Source organism: Eretmochelys imbricata, chromosome 4, assembly GCF_965152235.1.
Source record: "Eretmochelys imbricata isolate rEreImb1 chromosome 4, rEreImb1.hap1, whole genome shotgun sequence".
NCBI lineage: Eukaryota > Metazoa > Chordata > Testudines > Cheloniidae > Eretmochelys > Eretmochelys imbricata.
The window spans coordinates 74573257-74594847 of record NC_135575.1 but is presented as its reverse complement, the minus strand read 5'-3'; the positions used below and the strand labels follow the sequence as shown (position 1 = coordinate 74594847).

The window sequence follows — 21591 nt, the reverse complement described above, 5'->3', positions numbered from 1 at the left end:
GTTTAAAACTGGCTGGTCAGGTCAGTCCCTGAGTGATGGTGTGTTCCTGAGTCTCGGATTTGCTCGTCCCTCACCACTCAATCCATGTTATCCTGGATATCCAAAATGGAGAACCAAAGGTCCTTCAGATCATAGAATCATAGAATCATAGAATATCAGGGTTGGAAGGGACCCCTGAAGGTCATCTAGTCCAACCCCCTGCTCGAAGCAGGACCAATTCCCAGTTAAATCATCCCAGCCAGGGCTTTGTCAAGCCTGACCTTAAAAACTTCCAAGGAAGGAGATTCCACCACCTCCCTAGGCAACGCATTCCAGTGTTTCACCACCCTCTTAGTGAAAAAGTTTTTCCTAATATCCAATCTAAACCTCCCCCACTGCAACTTGAGGCCATTACTCCTCGTTCTGTCATCTGCTACCATTGAGAACAGTCTAGAGCCATCCTCTTTGGAACCCCCTTTCAGGTAGTTGAAAGCAGCTATCAAATCCCCCCTCATTCTTCTCTTCTGCAGGCTAAACAATCCCAGCTCCCTCAGCCTCTCCTCATAAGTCATGTGTTCTAGACCCCTAATCATTTTTGTTGCCCTTCGCTGGACTCTCTCCAATTTATCCACATCCTTCTTGTAGTGTGGGGCCCAAAACTGGACACAGTACTCCAGATGAGGCCTCACCAATGTCGAATAGAGGGGGACGATCACGTCCCTCGATCTGCTCGCTATGCCCCTACGTATACATCCCAAAATGCCATTGGCCTTCTTGGCAACAAGGGCACACTGCTGACTCATATCCAGCTTCTCGTCCACTGTCACCCCTAGGTCCTTTTCCGCAGAACTGCTGCCTAGCCATTCGGTCCCTAGTCTGTAGCGGTGCATTGGATTCTTCCGTCCTAAGTGCAGGACCCTGCACTTATCCTTATTGAACCTCATCAGATTTCTTTTGGCCCAATCCTCCAATTTGTCTAGGTCCTTCTGTATCCTATCCCTCCCCTCCAGCGTATCTACCACTCCTCCCAGCTTAGTATCGTCCGCAAATTTGCTGAGAGTGCAATCCACACCATCCTCCAGATCATTTATGAAGATATTGAACAAAACCGGCCCCAGGACCGACCCCTGGGGCACTCCACTTGACACCGGCTGCCAACTAGACATGGAGCCATTGATCACTACCCGTTGAGCCCGACAATCTAGCCAGCTTTCTACCCACCCTATAGTGCATTCATCCAGCCCATACTTCTTTAACTTGCTGACAAGAATACTGTGGGAGACCGTGTCAAAAGCTTTGCTAAAGTCAAGAAACAATACATCCACTGCTTTCCCTTCATCCACAGAACCAGTAATCTCATGATAAAAGGCAATTAGATTAGTCAGGCATGACCTTCCCTTGGTGAATCCATGCTGGCTGTTCCTGATCACTTTCCTCTCATGCAAGTACTTCAAGATTGATTCTTTGAGGACCTGCTCCATGATTTTTCCAGGGACTGAGGTGAGGCTGACTGGCCTGTAGTTCCCAGGATCCTCCTTCTTCCCTTTTTTAAAGATTGGCACTACATTAGCCTTTTTCCAGTCATCCGGGACTTCCCCGGTTCGCCACGAGTTTTCAAAGATAATGGCCAATGGCTCTGCAATCACAGCCGCCAATTCCTTCAGCACTCTCGGATGCAACTCGTCCGGCCCCATGGACTTGTGCACGTCCAGCTTTTCTAAATAGTCCCTAACCACCTCTATCTCCACAGAGGGCTGGCCATCTCTTCCCCATTTTGTGATGCCCAGCGTAGCAGTCTGGGAGCTGACCTTGTTAGTGAAAACAGAGGCAAAAAAAGCATTGAGTACATTAGCTTTTTCCACATCCTCTGTCACTAGGTTGCCTCCCTCATTCAGTAAGGGTCCCACACTTTCCTTGGCTTTCTTCTTGTTGCCAACATACCTGAAGAAACCCTTCTTGTTACTCTTGACATCTCTCGCTAGCTGCAGCTCCAGGTGCGATTTGGCCCTCCTGATTTCATTCCTACATGCCCGAGCAATATTTTTATACTCTTCCCTGGTCATATGTCCAACCTTCCACTTCTTGTAAGCTTCTTTTTTATGTTTAAGATCCGCTAGGATTTCACCGTTAAGCCAAGCCGGTCGCCTGCCATATTTACTATTCTTTCGACTCATCGGGATGGTTTGTCCCTGTAACCTCAACAGGGATTCCTTGAAATACAGCCAGCTCTCCTGGACTCCTTTCCCCTTCAAGTTAGTCCCCCAGGGGATCCTGGCCATCCGTTCCCTGAGGGAGTCGAAGTCTGCTTTCCTGAAGTCCAGGGTCCGTATCCTGCTGCTTACCTTTCTTCCCTGCATCAGCATCCTGAACTCAACCAACTCATGGTCACTGCCTCCCAGATTCCCATCCACTTTTGCTTCCCCCACTAATTCTACCTGGTTTGTGAGCAGCAGGTCAAGAAAAGCGCCCCCCCCTAGTTGGCTCCTCTAGCACTTGCACCAGGAAATTGTCCCCTACGCTTTCCAAAAACTTCCTGGATTGTCTATGCACCGCAGTATTGCTCTCCCAGCAGATATCAGGAAAATTAAAGTTACCCATGAGAATCAGGGCATGCGATCTAATAGCTTCCGTGAGCTGCCAGAAGAAAGCCTCATCTACCTCATCCCCCTGGTCCGGTGGTCTATAGCAGACTCCCACCACTACATCACTCTTGTTGCACACACTTCTAAACTTAATCCAGAGACACTCAGGTTTTTCTACAGTTTCGTACCGGAGCTCTGAGCAGTCATACTGCTCCCTTACATACAGTGCTACTCCCCCACCTTTTCTGCCCTGCCTGTCCTTCCTGAACAGTTTATAACCATCCATGAAAGTACTCCAGTCATGTGAGTTATCCCACCAAGTCTCTGTGATTCCAATCACATCATAGTTCCTTGACATCACCAGGACCTCCAGTTCTCCCTGCTTGTTTCCAAGGCTTTGTGCATTTGTATATAAGCACTTGAGATAACCTGTTGATCGCCCCTCATTCCCAGTATGAGGCAGGAGCCCTCCCCCCTCACAGACATTTCTGCCTGTGCTTCCTCCCGGTATCCCTCTTTCCCAGATCTTGTGGATCTGGTCTGCTGTGCACCCCCTCGCCCCAGCAAGCAGCACTGAAATCAAGTCCATCTCTTCCGGAAGAGATGAGATGCTTGAGGCTCAAAGACTGACTTTGGTGTTAAACAGCACCTAGTGAGATATTTAGGGAAAGGGGAGCCTTAAACTAATAACCCATAATAGCCTGTACAAAGAAGTAGATATAGATTTTTTTAATTTAGAAGGTTATATTTACTGTAGTACGTGTAGTAGTAAGTTTAGTATTTGCGTATTCACTTTTTATGTACATTCTTCATATATTTAGCATTATTGTAGATATGTGGAATCCACTTCTGGTTTTTTTCCCCCACAACCATTAGTATTGTTTTGTCCATCATTAAATAATCTTTTATCACAGTGTAACACCTCCTCAGCTCTCACCTGCAACGTGAATTATACCACCACTCTGACAGACCATGATTAAATCTTGGTCCATAGTTTTGGGAGGCGGTGACCCTGGGATGTATTTCAAATCGTAACATACTAACTCTACTGAGAGGTCAGTTTATAGTAAGAGTAAAATATTAGGGCTGTCAAACAATTTAAAAAATTGCAATTAATCATGAGATTAAAAATAGGCATGATTAATTGCCATTTTAATCACACTGCTAAACAACAGAGTACCAATTTAAATTTATTATACATATTCTTGGATGTTTTTCTACATTTTCAAATATATCAATTTCAATTCCAATACAGAATAAAAAGAAAAGAGTACAGTGATCCCTTTAGATTTGATTCCAAATATTTGCCCTGTAAAAAAATACTGTTTCAATTCATCTCATTACAAGTACTGTGGCGTAATCTCTATTGTGAAAATGCAACTTATAAATGTAGATTTTTTTATACATAACTGCATTCAAAAACAGAACAATGTAAAATTTTAAAACCTACAAGTCGAAGCATGAAGGGACGTATGACTGTTTAACATATGTGGCACGCACATACTTTTCAACACCAGCTACAATGGTGCCATGTGAATGCCTGTTCTCACTTTCAGGTAACTTTTTAAATAAGTGGTTATCTCCCATAAATGTAAACAAACTTGTTTGGCTTAACATGAGGTAGGACTCAGATGACTCGCAAGGCACACATTAAAAGGATTAAAAACTGGCTAACTGACAGTAAACGGACAATGATCATCAAGTGGGTGTATTTCTAGTGGCATCCCACAGGGATTGGTTCTTGGCCATATTCTAGTTAACAGTTTTATCACTAGGGTTGCCAACTCTCCAGGATTATCCTGGAGTCTCCAGGAATTAATGATTAATCTTTAATTAAAGTTTGTGTCATGTGATGAAAACTCCAGGAACACATCTAACCAAAATTGGCAACTCTATTTATCAGTGATCTGGAGGAAAACAAGATCGGGGTAAGGAGAGTAGTATATAATGACAAGGATAGGTCAGTGGTACAGAGCAACATAGATTGTTTGGTAAACTGGGTGCCAGCAAACAGAGTGAGTGAGTATGTGTGTGTATCTAGGAACGTAGGCCACACTTACAGGACGGGGGACTCTATCCCAGGAAGCAAAAACTATGAAAAACATTTGTGGGTGGAGCTGGACAATCAACTGAAGATGAGCTTTCAGTGCAACACTATGACCAATAGGACTAACTTCTCCCTCCAGACTTGACACCCCTGGCACAGTAATAACAGGGAGAAGCTGATTGAGCCCACAGGGCTCTCATTAACTCCTTCCTGGCCAACATAGGGTCTGTATACCCCAAAACAGTGTCATTCTTATGCTTCATAATCAAATTTGTTTCCCCCCATTGTATTTTAAAAAAAAAAACGCAAAGAAAATACCACAGAGAACGACTTTAGAAAATCATAATTAAGGTTGCAAAATGAAGCACTCAAAAGTTAGGAAATGCCAGAATTAATGTCTGTGCAACCTTAATTCAGCCCTTGTGCATATGCATTTTGATACTGTCTGTAATTGAAGTCTTTAAACCATGATTTGAGGACTTCAATAGCTCAGACATAGGTGAGAGGTTTTTCGCAGGAGTGGGTGGGTGAAATTCTGTGGCCTGCATTGTGCAGGAGGTCAGACTAGATGATCATAATGGTACCTTCTGACCTTAATATCTATGAATCTATGATCACACCTTTTTCCCCCACAGGACTACTGCGTCCTTCAGTGTACACATAACGAGCAGCTAATATTTAGTTTTTCTCCCATTGATTAATGTGTGGTCCTACACTTTATTTGCTGCACCCTTTTCAAACACTGTTTTAAAAACAAATTTATCAGTTTCCTTGCGGGGTTTTCTACAGGACTCACTCTAACCCAGTGGTAGATAACCTGCGGCCTGTGCCACTTCCCGCAGCTCCCATTGGCCTGGGAGCTGCGGGGAGCCATGCCTGTGGTCAGTCAATATAAACAAACTCTCTCGTGGCATGCCAGCAGATTACCCTGACGGGCCGCAGGTTGCCCACCACTGCTCTAACCTCTGCCGGCTTCAAAAACATCATTTTGTAGTCTAACAACACCCCTATGAGGTGAGGAGATGGTATTATCCCCCTTTCACAGATAAGGAACGGAGGCACAGAACGATTAAGGTCAAAGTATCCACCAATTTTGTATGCCCATACTGACATCTACTACCTGACTTTTCAGAATCTCTTTGCATTATATAGCACTTCCTATGTTCAAACCACACCACATCAACTTCAGTTGCAGATCTGAATGCTCAGCACTTCTGCAAACCAAACCTCAGTATCTCAGATATGGAACCCAGAAAATGAGAAACAATTAGAGATCATCAGGACTGTCCCTAAGGGGTGTGTGGGGCCTGGGACACAGAAATTTGGCACCTAACCTGCCGGGGGGTGCTCCCCCCCTGCTCTGCCGAAGCCCCACTCCACTCCACCCCTTCCCCCAAAGTCCCACTCCTGCCTCACCTCTTCCTGCCCCACCTCTTCCAGCCCTTGCCCCAGCTCTTTCCTCCTCCCCAGTTCTGCCCCTCCTCTGAGCGTGCTGAGCCTTTGCTCCTTTCTCCTCCCCAGCATCTCCTGGTACCACGGAACATCTGATCCATGGTAGGCACGGAGAGGGAAGGGGAGGTGCTGATTGGTGGGGCCCGCCAGCGGGCAAGAGGTGCTGCAGGGAGAGGGAGCTTCTGGTAGGGGGGGATCCTCCTTGCCCACTGCCTGTCTGCCACTCGTCTCCCTGTTTGCCTCCTCACCTTGCTCGCCTGCCTCATGATTTTATCAAGCGTGGGCCCTGGGGCAGTGGCCCCGATTCGCCCTACCCAAGGGATGGCTTTGGAGACCATCGCTGAGAAATTTGGTTTATGTGACTTGCCCAGCACCACAGAGGAACTCTGTGGCAGAGGCAAGGATAGAATCTAATTCTCCAGGGCAACGTTCTACTGCCTTAATGGCGAGACTGTCCTTCCACTTTCTTCAACCCCTGCTTCATTCACTGCACGCTTTCCAATTTCTGTAACAAATGAGGCAAGGGTCCTAGAGACAACAGTCTACACAAGCCTGATTCATCCCAAGAGCACCAATAGTCCTGTGCAGTGAGAGAGAGATCCTCCAGAAAAAAAAAATATGATCATGCAATTAAAGACTATCATAATGCATACGCACAAGGGGGCTGAATTAAGGTTGCACATTTCTTAGGCTTTGATGTTAACGTACTCACGTTGCCACGCATACGGGTCATCTGCAGGGTGGGAACTTTTGGATGCACCACGGAGACCTCTGCCACTTGAGCTAATAGAGTGACTGATAACAGTAGTATGTTGTCATCCATTATGAGCAGCAGTACTAGAAAGGCATGGGACACTTGGCCAGTGCCTTCCACAAATATTTGTGGACCAAAATGGTGAGACACAGAAACTTTATAATAATTTCATTCCAGGTTCTGGAGCGGGCCATGCTCCAGTGGTTACAGATTCTTCTGCCCTGTTCCCACCAATCTGTTCTAGTCCCAGACATCTCTCTCCACTCTCAGCTTCTCATCCAATCTCAGCATGCTGCCTCCACTAGCCAGTTCTGATCTCCACTTATCAGGAGTCTCATACTTGTTCCAGTTTCTCCCTCTGGACTCTGTTCCAGTTCTCCCCGTTCCTGGCTCCTCATCCAATCAGTCTCTCTCCATCCTTTGTCTTCCAGTTTCCCCCATCCCTACTGGCTTCCAGTCTCTCCCTCCTTAGACTCTTTGTCCCATTCCAGCGTCTCCCCTCCCTTGCCTTACCTCTTTGTCTCGGGGCCTTTGCTCAGCCTGTTAATCTCTCCCTCCCACTCCTTATCTCAATCCATATCCCACTACACACACACACACCCCACCCTGATCCACCTCTTGTCCCCTCTACATTTGAATCAGACAGCTTCCTCCTCTATGTTGTATAGGCTCAAAAAATAATCAACCTAAGAGGTATTTGGCATGGAAAATTTAAGCCCAAACTGTTTGTGTTTGGCAGTCTTCTAAGCAATTGAAAACAGGATCTTGTAAAGGGAAGTGTTGGGACAACCTTAATTATAGGTGGCAATACCTGCCCTGCCTGTAATACATGCCATATAATTTCACACCCCTGCACTCCACTAAATCGAATAGTAAAAATCAATTTTTTTGGCAGAACCAAACTGAAAATTTAGGTAAGCAAATTAAGTCTAGTCCAGCAAGGTTCTGAGCAACTTCAACAGCCATTGACTTTAATAGGAGTCAAGAATACACAGCCCTTTTCAGGAGGCATATATCATCTTGCAGGATTGGGATCAGTGTAAAAAATAAGATGAAGTTTGCTAACAGGAGGATTAACATCCCTACTTAGAGGGTGATATTTCCAGTTTGATTCAGAAATGCCGATGTGGCTTACTGCTCAGTACTCATCTGAACAGAACTATGCCATTGTACAGTTTGTGCCTTTCACTGTTTGCTTTTTTAATGTAAATTAAGCAGGTTCCTCATCAAGACATGTCATCTGTTTCTTAGTTGAATTCCCAAAAGAGCTTAAATTAATAGGAACTATTCTTAGCTTAATGCTGATTTCTTATCGGAAATAAGTCATGACACCAGCTGCACTAAAATCAGTTACTCTGATTAATCTTTTTTTAGCAATTGTAATCTTTGACTGCTTTGCTGAACTGCTTAGCAAAAAGGCAACAAAATTAGGCAAAAATAAAATCAGAAACTGTTAAAATGTCTATCAAAGCTATTTATGTTTTGTTAGGTTTATGAGAAAGACTGACTTATCTCTGAACATACACTCTCCAATGCCCTTCGCTAGTATTTCTATTACAGGTATTAAAGTGCAAAAACAGAGATCCATGCCTTTCTTTGAATACAAGTACTTGGCAAGACTAGATGAAATAACACTGGTTTCACTAGGGCTGTACTCTGATAGGCACCATAGTTTATTCAAAACATTTTTACACATTGTTTTTCACTTTCCATCCTTTGCACAGCCTGGGGCTTGGATCACTAGCAGTAACTGGCTACTTGGCTGGTCCCTTTGCCCCAATAGCAGCATAGTCTCCTGATTTGCTCCTCTCACTGCATGATTCAAGAACTAAAATGAGGAGAAGCATGGGCAGATCTCCATTTGAAAAGAGACTGAGAAGATTAGGATGGTTTTGCTTAGAGACATATGAAGAAATGTCTAGAGAAACTAGTTCAGGTGTTCCTATTTACCCTCTCATAACACAACAAGATTGAAACTGAAAGAGAAAAACACCCATACAAACCTCATAATTTACCTGTAGACTTGTTCAACAAAAGGAGATTATTGAGGCCAAGAAGTTAGCTTTAGATATTTGTAGGAATAGCTACAGTTACAGAAGACAGTTTTCATTCTATATCAATATAAAGGGATGCAAATGCTCAAACTTCATGGCATCAGTCAACCACTGAGGACAGTTAGAAAGCTTTCCCATCTATGAGCAACATAACCAAGCACAGCCTTCCACTTCAGTAAGAGACAGGAGGCTCTGGTTAATTTTTTCCTTGAAGTGTCTTTGGTATATATAGAGGTGCTCTTTTTTGTTAGGCTCTTGCGGCACAAGCAAAAAATATACAACCCAGAAATCTGTTTTGTGTCCCCAGGCCACTGTTCCTTTTATAGTCTTTAGCAGCAACAAGTTATTAGGGGGAAGTGTTTCTACAACCATGGCAGACTCATCCCTCCCTGTTATCTGGACCAATAGTCTTACTGTGCACTGCTTAGCTCGTCTATGAGTGGCCAGGACTTCATGCAGGTAAGGTCAGCCAGCTATAGTGTTTCATACTTGCCACACACGCCTAGTTATTTACTCCCTGATGATCTGAGTAACACCTGAAGCAGAGGCAGAAGAAGGGTTTCTTTCTAGGGACCAGGATTGGGGCAGGGTACTAATGGCCAACAATGGTTTATTCCTTGAATGCCAGAGGGTTAGTACAAATGCAGTGTGATAGCCTACCCTTATCTGCCAATTCCTATGGTCATATAGTCACATCACATGCTCCACTTCTACTTCCTAGAACACTAAATGTGAATTAGAGCACATTTTTTGGCAAGTGGTGTTGCACCTCTTCAGAGGAACAGGGATGAATAGGTATCTGTGAGACATACACCTGGCCACCCAGGTACTCTAATTCCTTAGTCAAGGGGGCAGCAGTGCGTGAAGCAGAAAGATGCTAGAGGGAGGCACACTCGCTGAGGCTTGGGAAATAAAAGGGAGTTCTGTGCCACTGCTTTTTGCAGAGGATGAAGTTGTCTTCAGGATCATTTAAACTAGTGAATGTAGGTGATGTAACCCAGCGTCTCTTAAAAGGGCAATAATTAACTGTATACTTTCTACTTTAACTAACTGAATTATACAGATTTACAAGAATACTTTACAATAAAATAAGAGGCAACCAAAAAGAACAAAAAAAAGCAAGGGCACACCTAATGATCTCGGAAAGAAGAAAATCTCCTAATACTGTCTCACAACCCCATATCTACCACCTCTTCAGTCACATCTTTTATAAAGTAGGCTTGTCAGGAAATACCCAAGGAGAATAGGTGAGTTACCTATTCTGGCCAACAACATGGGTTCTGAGAGACAAGGGAAGAAAGCCAGTTCTAAATCCTTGCTAAGAATGCTCCGCCACCAGCCCACCTCATTGTGCCAGTAAATGCTTTTAGCTTAAGTGCTTTACATGACCTCAAATGCCACAATCACTGTAGTGCCCAAGAAATGTGGTCTCTGAAACAGCTGGGACCCACATCATTCAAAGGTTACAGTGTAAATCTTAAACTTCAACAGGAAGTTGATCGATTGCTTATCTGATCAGTGCTCTGAATAGACTATGTGCTCTACAAGAAACTCCACTTAATAAGCAGGACATCGTATCCTACACTACCTCCAAATGGCTTGTTGACAGCCTACGATAGAATACACTCTAGTAATCTAACCTCAAGTTGACAAAAGGCACAGATAATACAGTAAGGTCTGTCTCTGAAAGGAAAGACGGCAACCTCCTTTCTGGATGCCTAAGAAAGATATTACTGAACCACCAGAAATCATGGGTAGGGCTCAGTGTTTGTCATAGAGATCACGGAAGTCATGGATTCCATGACTTTCTGCAACCACCATGACTTCTGCAGTGGCCAGTGTGGCTGACCCCAAGGCCAGACTGCTCAGGTGTCCCTGGGGACGGCCACACCAGCTGCTGCTGGAGCAGCTCTGCAGCCAGATGCTCAGGCGGCCCCGCAGACAGCCACATCGGCCACTGCTGGAGCGGCCCCAGGCAGCTGACCCCAGGGACGACCCGAGCAGTGGTGGCCAGTGCTGCTGGCCCTGCCCCAATGCAGTAGTGGCTCCCTGCCCCAGCAGGTGCCCCAAGACAGGGACAGGTTATGGGGGCGTGAATTTTTATTGATTGCCCATGACCTGTCAATGACTTTTACTAAAAATACCCATGACTAAATAGTAGCCTTAATCATGGGAAAAGAACACAGAAACTGCTTTTTTAAAAATCATGAATAGCCACACCTGGGAAGCAATATGGAAAAATAAACATTTCACATACAGTTTAAGCCATCTGATATTTGCTGCTACCTGTAAATCCAGAGCCAAGTAGAGTTCCAAGAATACCATACAGTAAACCACCTTCACTTTTGTTTGTATTTATATATCATGTGCCAGATGGAAATTTCAGTCACTATGAGAATGGTGAACCATACACCATGTTCTTTCAGAAATATACGTTTCCTGCCTAATTTAAATAGAATACTTATGTGGACTAACTCTCCAGGTGTACTGGGTTAACCAACAGCTATCAGCACAGCCAGGTATCAGAAGTTATTATTCAGCTATTCTGCCATTGTCAAAGTTCTGGCAGTTGATGAAAACACATTTAATTAGGAAAAAGGTGGCTCAGACTTTTATTTATTCAGGGCATCATTGCCCAAGCCTTCGCTGTGTTGAACTCTGCTTCATGCACAGATTGAAATATGTTAAACCTACCACTGGTCTAGCCCCAGGGGAGAAGAAGCTCTGAAAAACCACACAAAATACAGCCCTAAATGAACAATGTAGGACTCAAAACAAAAGCCTGCTCAATGTCATGGCTGGCCTGATATTTCTCAACACCAATGCCCATACTTCCAGGACAGGACTCTCTCTAATTACATTGATACTCAACTCAAATATGTGTAGTCACTTGAAACAAAGAACTAGATTCCTTGTTCTCCCGAAAGGGACACATTCTGCTACGAGCAGAGCCCTCAGAATCTGACTCTAGAACCTTTGAAAAGCAGCAGTTCTATTTAATATTTAATTTAATGTTGGTGCTGTAGATACATTTTAACAGAAAGAAGATCAAAAAGTGTTGTAAATCAACTTCTATTTTGATCACAGATGGAGAACTGTAGGCAGAAAAAGGTGTAGTTTCTTTTAAAAAAGATTATATATTTCCTAAGGTACAGTACAGGAGGAAGTTTGGGGTCAAGAACAGCATTATTCTGGTTGGAACAGAACTGTCCACTGGCAAAATCAATGGGACATTTTGCTGTTTCACAGAAGTGTGTTTGTCTTAAAGTTTTTAAATAACCATGTTGAAAAAAAGTGTAAATAGCGATGTGGGTTAATTTTTGTTTACATAATATCTTTCATCCCAACGATTCTCAAAGCATGTGTACAAACTATAGCCTTGATCCGACAAGAAAAAACACTCAGTGGATCCCAAACCCTAAGCTGAGCCCTCACTGGGGCTTTTATGACCCTTGGATGAATGAGCCTGAGGCAAATCAAGTCTGACCACCCTTCTGCCTCTGTCAGGTACAAGGGATGTTGTCCTGCACCTGGGCTCATCCTTGAGGTGGTGCTCCTTTCCGTTGATATAACATAGTGGAGAACGAATGCAGCCTTTGAGTGGATATCTCCCTGGAGCTCAGGACAGAACAACAGCTCACTGATGCACCGAGAGACTAACCCAATGGTGGAGGCCTTTCGTAGCCTTCCTCTCGGTTTCTGAGGTGGCCAGTTCTGATTTCTCTAGAAGAGAGAGCTCCAGATGTGCCTCCTTCACTGTGAGTATTCTCGAAAAGAGCAACAGACTGAATACTACTCTGGGACATGTCCTTCTCCAAGACAAAGCAGACACTGGAAGTGCAGTCATTAATAGATGTTGATATGTTTCATGAAGGACAGGTCTTAAACCTTGGTCTTAAATCTGCTATAATGCCAATACCTTGTACATGGGGGTGGGTTCTAGTTTAACAGACTTATATTTAAATATATTTTTCTTTGCTGGCTGGTATAAAAAGAAAATTACACATTTTATAAAAGGCTAAGGAAGACTAAACTGCACTATAGGAAGAGCAAGCCAACAGAGTAGGGGATTCAGGTCTGCTGCCATAAGTAATAAGAAGGCATGGGGCACGGTTGGGCCTGCTTTGGCCTTTATGCTTCCAGGGGAGTGGATACAAGGGAAACTAGAATGCAGGCCCATCCCCAATAGCCACTGCTGGCCAAAAGAATCCGATCTCGTGCTGCATATGGGTCACATGCATGCAAAGAGTGGAATCTGTGTGGATAATCACTCAAAGAAGAAAGGTTAGTTTCTGAGGGGCTCAATCTCTGCAGGAGCCCACAACTAAGGGTATGTCTATACTGCATTTTAAAACCTGTGGCAGCGAGTCTCAGATCACAAGTCTACAGACTTGGGTTTGTGCTGCTGTTAAAGGCAGCAGTGTAAACACTGCAGCCAGGCTGCAGTAAAGGCTCTGGAACCCATCCCCCCACATAGGCTTCAGAGCCCCACTCTCCAGCCCAGGCTGCAATGTTTACACTGCTGATTTTAGCACTGTAGTGCAAGCCCAAGTCTATAGATCTGGGCTTAGACTGGGTAGATATAGCCCAGCTCTCACCTTAGTCCTCTGCTACATCAAGACCTCATCACGGCCTGTCTCTTTCTTCCAGCTCAGAGCCATCCCACACCTACACCCTTCTTGGATATTATCCCTGCTCAAGATGTGACCTTGGAAGGAATATAGTTATGAGACCTTGAGACTGTGAGCACACCACAAATGGACCCCCGCAGCTCACAGAGGGGCAGTCCTGTTGAGGAAACGAACCAAATTCTGAATTTCATAATAAATGCAAAGACATTTAAAAGATATGATGTTAAAAAGATGGGCTAGAATATTTTGTATAAATTGATATACATCTGTCATGTCTTGCAAATGGCTTGTCTATTTAACCTCAAATTGTCCCAGTTTTCTTCCCGGATAGAGAACCACAAGTGCATAAGTACAGGCACATTGGTTTTGTTTCAGTGAAACTAGAAGAGGGTCAAACTTTGGCTTTAGAACAAAACTTGTAACAATAACCTTAATCACAGCTAGACTAGCATCTCTCCATAATTAGATTTATGAAATTAACATCCCTTGTACCTTGGAAAATGTGAGCTTTAGAGATAAACAGTGAAGCTGAATTTTAAAAAGACTTCATTTATATTTTTCAATGTAGTGAGCTGTGACTGACATTTCTGAAATCTCAGGAGAAGTCTTTTCATTGCTGCTATTTTAATGTCTTCAGATTGAGAGGATTATTCCCTAGATAATTTTAACCAGAAGTAGATTTCAGATAAATTTTCTTCTGGTAGTCAGAAGAAAAATAATACAGTATGTCCCAACAGAGTGCATTCAGAGTCTCTTGCACTCCAACTTTGCACCTGCTTTATTATATTGTGACTGTCAAAGGAAAGATTTCATTAAAAGTTAATTTTAATCTAATGAATAATAATGAATACTGCTTAGACATTGCCTGCCAAAGTTGACTGTCTAAGGAATCTTGCAGTGATTGCTATGGCAAGGAAGCTAAAGCCATAAATACATCAATATATTTTAATTAATTATTATTGACAATAAGAAAAGATATTAGAATTTTATTTAACTGCTACTGACATTCTCCTAGAGTTAAGCATGCAGATTAGGATGATGACTCTTGGATGCTGCAATTACATTACAGTCTCTCCTAATTTCTCAGTTGACATTATACTACAGACTATGATGATTATTAGTATTCATGCAATGCCACAGTTGTGCATGGCTCTTTACAGACAGTTTAGAACTCCAATTCCTTGGATAGGAATTGGTAATAATCTAATTAGTCATAATACAGCGGATCAGTGACATGCTGCCAAAATATCAAGTGGTTTGTTAAAAAAATTTCCACCTCAGTTAGCAAACATATCACATTCCTCAGCAAGCATGCATGCAAGATAAAGCCCCAACAACAAAAAATAAACACACAAAAATAAAAATACTTTTAATTCCATTGTTTTTTTGCACCTTCCTTTGAAGCATCTGGTACTCTGTCACTGTCAGAGATTGAATACTGAGTGAACACTTGTCCAACCTGGTATGTCAATTGCGTATTTTCCTGTAACAACTTTACATGCTCCACTCCTATTCACTTAGGACATACATGGGGAGATTAGAGGATAATTTTTTTTAGAAGTGGTGTTGCACTTGATAAAAAAAACCAGTGAGATTATAAAATTAAGCACATTTAAATGCTTTACTGGATTGCAGTGAGTGCTCAGAACCTTGCAAGATCAGTTACTGAGCCTAACAACACTGTCAATTAGAATAAGCTGTAACGGTACTTTCTGGGATGTGGACACTGAACATTGGCAACTTAATTCAGACAACAAAACTCATTTCACAGAAGCCAAACTGCCACAGCATATGGACTTTCAACCACTGTTCTGATAAGGGCAGGATTTGACTATTGCTCCTCACCTTTTTGACAGGGTTACTGACCTAGTGGATATAGGGGAAACAGTGGAAGAGATCTTGATTTTAATAAGGTTTTTGTCACAATCCCACATGACATTCTTATAAATCAACTAGAGAAATGCTGCCTAGATAAAATTACTATAAGGTGGGTGCACAATTGGTTGACAGACCATACTCAGAGTAGTTAATTATCAATGGTTCACTTTCAAATTGGGATGGTGCATCTAATAGGGATCCACAGGAGTCAGTCCTGGGTCTGGTACTATTAAATATTTTCATTGATGACTTGGATAAAATGCTTATCAAATTTCAAAATTTGCAGAGGACACCAAACTGGGAAGAACTGCAAGCACTTTGGAGGACAGGATTAGAATTCAAAACTTTGACAAATTGGAGAATTGGTCTGAAATCAACAATATGAATTCAATAAAGACAAGTGCAAAGTAACATACTTAGGAAGAAAAAAACAAATGCACAGCTACAAGATGGGCAATAACTGGCTAGGCAGTACTACTGCTGAAAAGTATCTTGGGGTTAGAGAGGATCACAAATTGCACGAATCAACAACATGATGTAGTTCCAAAAAAAAAAAAAAGTCTAATATTCTGGGATGTATTAACAAGAATGTTGTAAGTAAGACATGGGAGGTAATTATTCCATTCCACTTGGCACTGGTGAGGCCTCAGATGGAGTACTGTGTCCAATCCTGCATACCAGACTTGAGGAAAGATGTGAACAAATTGGAGATTGTCCAGAGGAGAGCAACAACAATGTTTAAAAGGTTTAAAAACCTGACCTATGAGGAAAGGTTAAAAAACTGGGCATATTTAGACTTGAGAAAAGTGGTGAGACTTGATAACAGACTTCAAAATATGTTAAGGGCTGTTATAAAGAGAATGGCGATCAACCATACTCCATGTCCACTGAAAGTAGGGCAAGTAGTAATGGCTTAATCTGCAACAAGAGAGATTTAGGTAAGCTATTAGGACAAAACTTTCTAACACTAAGAGTAATTAAGCTTTGGAATAGCCCTCCAAAGGGAGGCTGTACAATCCCTGCCTTTGGAAGTTTTAAAGAACAGGTTGGACAAAACACCTGTTGGAGATGGACTAGGTTTACTTGGTCCTGCCTTGTCAGAGGGAGCTGGACATGACTTCGAGGACCTGTCCAGCCCTAAATTTCTGTGATTCTAGTACTCCTTTTAATTTAACCCCTTTCATATAGGGTAGTTATAAATTACATTAAGCAACAAAAAAGTGGTAAATTGGAGCATATTCCTGTGTTTATGAGTGGGAGGGAGGAGCACTTCAAGGAATACCACTGACATTTTTCCTCCATTTGTGGTATAAAGCCATATAACAAGGGTTATCATACTATTAGATCTCATTGTGATCTGAAGGCCAGAATAAATGAGACAGACTAAGACCACAAGTAGGGTCAGTGTTACTAACATATTAGTAGGCTTAGAACTTATTTGGATTCCTTTGTGCCCAATATAACCTTGAGGTTCTTGATACTGGGTGAGAACTGACCTTCCAACAACAATGATTTTGGAACAGTTCAAGTAAAGCATCTTTTTTTCTCTTTTTTTTTTTTTGAAAACATGACTTCTAGTCTATTTAATTATGACATCAAGAGCGGTTTAAAAAAAGAACAGAATAAATCATTTTCACTTATAGCTAGCATGATAAAGATGCAACTACTATATAAGGGCTAGTAAAACCTTTTTTTCTTTTCACCTACCTATTCTGCCAGTCAAGGTATTATTTCTAGTTGGCCAAAAAATCTCAACTTGAAATCTCATGTCCTGATGAGATAGTGCAGTGAAATGTGACCAAACATCAGAAAGCTAGCATCTGCAAATACTCTAATGGAAAAATGCCTCAGTGGAAAAACGAGTGAAAGATTTACATTTACTTTGAGCACCATACCTGTACGCATAGCATCTTTCTGAATACTTTCATAGTTATGCCAGTCCTTTCTTTTCAAGCCATCTGTCCAGGTATAGAGTTGTCCATCTCCCAGGCCCAGTGGAAATGTCTGTAGAAAAGAAAGGGAATGATTTTTATTATTAAAGCATAGAGGCATTTATGATCTAATACAGGAATTGAGGCATCCTTTTAACTGAAAGTTAATATAAAATTGGTTTCTAACAAGTTTAATTTTGTACAGGTATTGTACAACAATACAACTGTAAAGGAGATTAAATATTTTGTAGCACTGCTTTTTGAGTCTGCCATTCTTGTCTGCAAGGTATTTGGCTAATACAAGGCACATATTGAACTCCACATGCAGTAAATCAAGTCTAGCTGGACCTGAAAATTCAGCAAGAAAGCTACACCATTTCTTTCTCGACTAAATGACTAACAGCCACACAACAACAGTAAAACTGTACCACTTCTTCAGCCTTGTATTTCTCACTCCCATGGATTTTTCATAGCAAGAGGGTAAAGGGAAGGAAGATGATTCACTGAAAGTGAGCAGTTTACAAAACACCCAGGACACACAAAACACCTCCCAACCCCGTAAACTCAAGAGCTGTCCAGCAATTTTTTAACTAATCATTGCTCACAACGGGAGATTTAAGTGCTCAGCACACCTCCATAGGGCTCTTAAACGCAAACTATTGGTACACACAAAGGACCACATTCTTGGGTCTATTCCAGCCCTTTCACTTTGCTCCACTAATACAAAAGTCCTGTAAAGCCAGTAGATGTGGCCCTGGTATAGTGGGAACCAGAGGAGGGCAAGAGGTACTGCTGGCATATTGGCCTTACATATTCCAGCCCTCAGTTTGTTGGGAGAGAATATTTCTATGCTATGGCTATTCTTAAATGTCAGGCCAGTTCCTTGGAATCATAGGAAGCTAGGTGTATTATAAATTAGAACAATTTAGGGCCACTGTAATTTATGTTGGAGGTCAGTTGGCCAGCCTCAGAATTGTGAAGCTTCAAAAAGGTGGCATAAAGCCTCCTTTACTTTTACTCCCACTTCACTGCCTCAGGTCCCTGCCCAAGCACAGTTAATCGACCCCACTTTCGGGGCCAATACATTTAACAGTAGTGAATGCTATAACCTTTCAAGTTATAGTCATGAGATATAGTTATGAGTTAAGTCGTCACCACAGGACACAATTGTGCCATCGGTTTACAAACGTGCTATTCCTATTGATTTCAGAGAGTCTCACAGCTAAAGGGCAGAATTTGTCTCAGAATATACACTGGTTAGCAGCACATTTCCACTGTGTTTAATCACATGCACACCAAACTTTGATCCCTTTTTTCAGTTTTGAATATTATTTCACCCACATAGTAAAACATTTTTTGCTTTAAAGGATCAAACAGCAACATAAGAGAGACCACAGTAAACTGACAGGAAATGCTTCCAAAATCTTCAGATAAAGATTTGAGTACCCCCTACTAGGCCTGACTTGTAACTGACACACACAGTGCAGGTCTACACTATGGGACTAAGTTGACTTAAGTTACACAACTCCAGCTACGGGAATAATGCAGCTGGAGTCAACATACTTTAGGTCGACTTATTGCAGTGTTTACACCATGCTGGGTTGACGGGTTATGCTTCTCATTCCGGGGGAGTACTAGAGTTGATGGAAGAGTGATCGGCAGTTGATTTAGCGGGTCTTCACTAGACTCACTAAATCGACCCCCAGTGGATTGATCGCCACGCATCAATCCCTTGGTAAGTAGAGACAAACCCTCAGAGACAGGTCTCATCTGGAATAGGTAGATCGTGCATGACAATTTCCATGGTGACTATATAAAATCTAGTCTTAAGATTACTGTCCTGCATCTTAGCATATTGGACAGGGCAGTATGGTCCAGGGGTTATCTCCTACCCATTGAACCATAACATACTCCCCATCTTTTCTTCCTTGGATAATGGAGCTGGAATTTCTATATGGCCCTTTCCACATCCAGTTAGAAGCCAAGTTTCCACCTTACCCCCTGCCCTCAGATTACTGGGGTCCTTAGGCTCAGCCATACCCCTCTGCCTGAGGGAACAGAATGGTTAACAGTTTTCATGCTCTCTGCCTAAACACAGTCAGAGAAAACAGAACACCAGTCAGCATATTTCCTCATGATGTGGAAACTAGCCCAAGCAATGTTCCCTGCCACTTTGTCAAGGCTCTCTTGCAGGTAATAAGTGTGGAAGCAGTAAAGATAAATGGTGCCAACATGTGCTAGCCAATTTTGAGCCCTGCTTCTACAGTATATTTCACCTGCCTCCAACAGTAAAAGACTTTTTTGTCTCGGACTCTTTTTGGAAAAGGCTCTCAAAAATGAAATGGTAAAGTATCATTAAATAAAAGTAGTAGATAGCAAATAAAATCCGAATCTGACAGGCTGTATGGCACTGAAAAGGTAATTTCAAATGCCACTGGAGATTTTTTTTTCGAACCCTTAATTTAAGAAAACTTGCTCCGAAATTATGTAGACATGGAAATACAAGCGAAGTGGAATATTATACATTTTTACTGCTATCTACCCGATATGAAAACTGCCACTTAAATTGAAGGTAAAAAGTGGGTCTGTTCTGTTAATTGCAGCTTCAAGCCAAAAAGTTATGCAAAATGGAAAGCATATTCATATTTATGCATCTTACAAATGTTTTCAAGTGTGCATCAATGGAAACATAAAGATCTGCTTGAAAGGCAACCCTAGGGAAGCAACATTTGATAAGCATTCCGCTGAACAGTGCAACAATTCCAACATCTTATATTGTGCTAAAAATGTTATAAATCTCATATGCTTAAAGTATATGAACTAAATAAACACAGGACTCAGTCCTATTCCATTAATGATGTAGACACTTAGTGTTACTGGCAGCCCCAAAATGGGTGATACTCAATGGTTTTGCAGTACAAGACTAAAGCATATCCAGCTTATTACATGTAACAGGAGGGTGGAAGGAAAAAAAAAAGTAGGACAGCTGCATGCATTAGCTCAGTGATGGTTGATTGCTTGGTTTTTATGTCAGAAATGTGCATAAACATTTTGGCAACCAGATTTAGATCCATCAGTCATTCTTATTTGATTTTACTTGATTGTTTGACATACTGTATTTTCTGATGACAGGAAACTAATACTCAAATTCATTGAATATCAAGTATCTCTAATTACAGCAGTAGTTTCAAATGTCCTAAGAGTACCTATTAATAGACTGAAAACCGAGTTGAGGAGGGAAAGGAAAATCTCTTTCACAGAAGTAATTCATCATGTTTTATCCACCTTTCTATCATGATGATTTTAAATTCTAACATGACCTAATATAGGTCATTGCTTAATTCTTACAGTATGGGCAAGTAACTTACAAACCTATCACTGGAAATGCAATCCAGTCTGTATTACTGAGGTCAGAAGTCATTCCATTATCTTTTAATTAAAAATGCATATTCTTAGAAACGACAAAGCTAGAGGAAGTGTTTAAACTGTTTTTAGCAAAAACAAAGCCCAAGATGTTTATTTAGAATCCATACCTTCCACGTATCTGTTCTCTACTATTAAAGAGAATTGTGAAATTCATTGCAGATCTCCCTTCTATCGAAACCATTTGCTCCTTCACATAAGATTCACATTGCAACTGATTTTTGATGAATGCCAGGAGCAATTTGATACTTACTTTAGTATTTTCACCAAAATAATAGATTCTAGTGTTCTGGTAAGAGACAGTTTCTACTTGTTAACATAATACAGAGAAAATTGGTTAACAACTGAGAAAACTACTGAACACAGTTATTGCTTGATAAACTGTCACTTCTGTAGGTGAAAATGTTCCTACTCAAGCACTGAGCTCACTGATATGCATTCTAATAATTCCATGTGATTGATTCAGTTTACAGTCCGTATGAGTGTTGAATTAAGAATTTAAAAGTTCATTTTCAAAAGAAAATGGTGTCCATGCTGTACATTACCCTAACAAAATTAAGTACAACTCTGCTCTGAGACCATACCTTCCTGTGAAACCCTGCATCTGGGGTCATTCTGGCTCATTGAATAAAATTTAAATAAGATCACACCACATTGAGAGCATTGAGTGTTGCAGCCTACAGCTAGTTTGCTGGGGTCTCCAACTTGCATTTAGGCACACTCTTGTTAATTATTTGCATTTACTTTACTTGATAGCATTTACAATTCTAATGTACTATAGATCTTTCTTGCAACCACAACATAGTTTAATAAAAGCGGCAAAGAGTCCTGTGGCACCTTATAGACTAACAGGCTTATTG

The 21591-nt window shown here is 41.8% G+C and overlaps 1 protein-coding gene across 1 annotated transcript in view; it reads right to left on the bottom strand.

Annotated features, from left to right (window-relative positions):
* Positions 1-21591, bottom strand: part of GALNTL6 (polypeptide N-acetylgalactosaminyltransferase like 6) — a 906144-nt gene that overhangs the window by 539493 nt on the left and 345060 nt on the right. The window contains exon 2 of the mRNA XM_077814511.1: positions 17273-17381. Coding sequence (XP_077670637.1) covers positions 17273-17381 — 109 coding nt within the window. The remainder of the gene's footprint in view (positions 1-17272; positions 17382-21591) is intronic.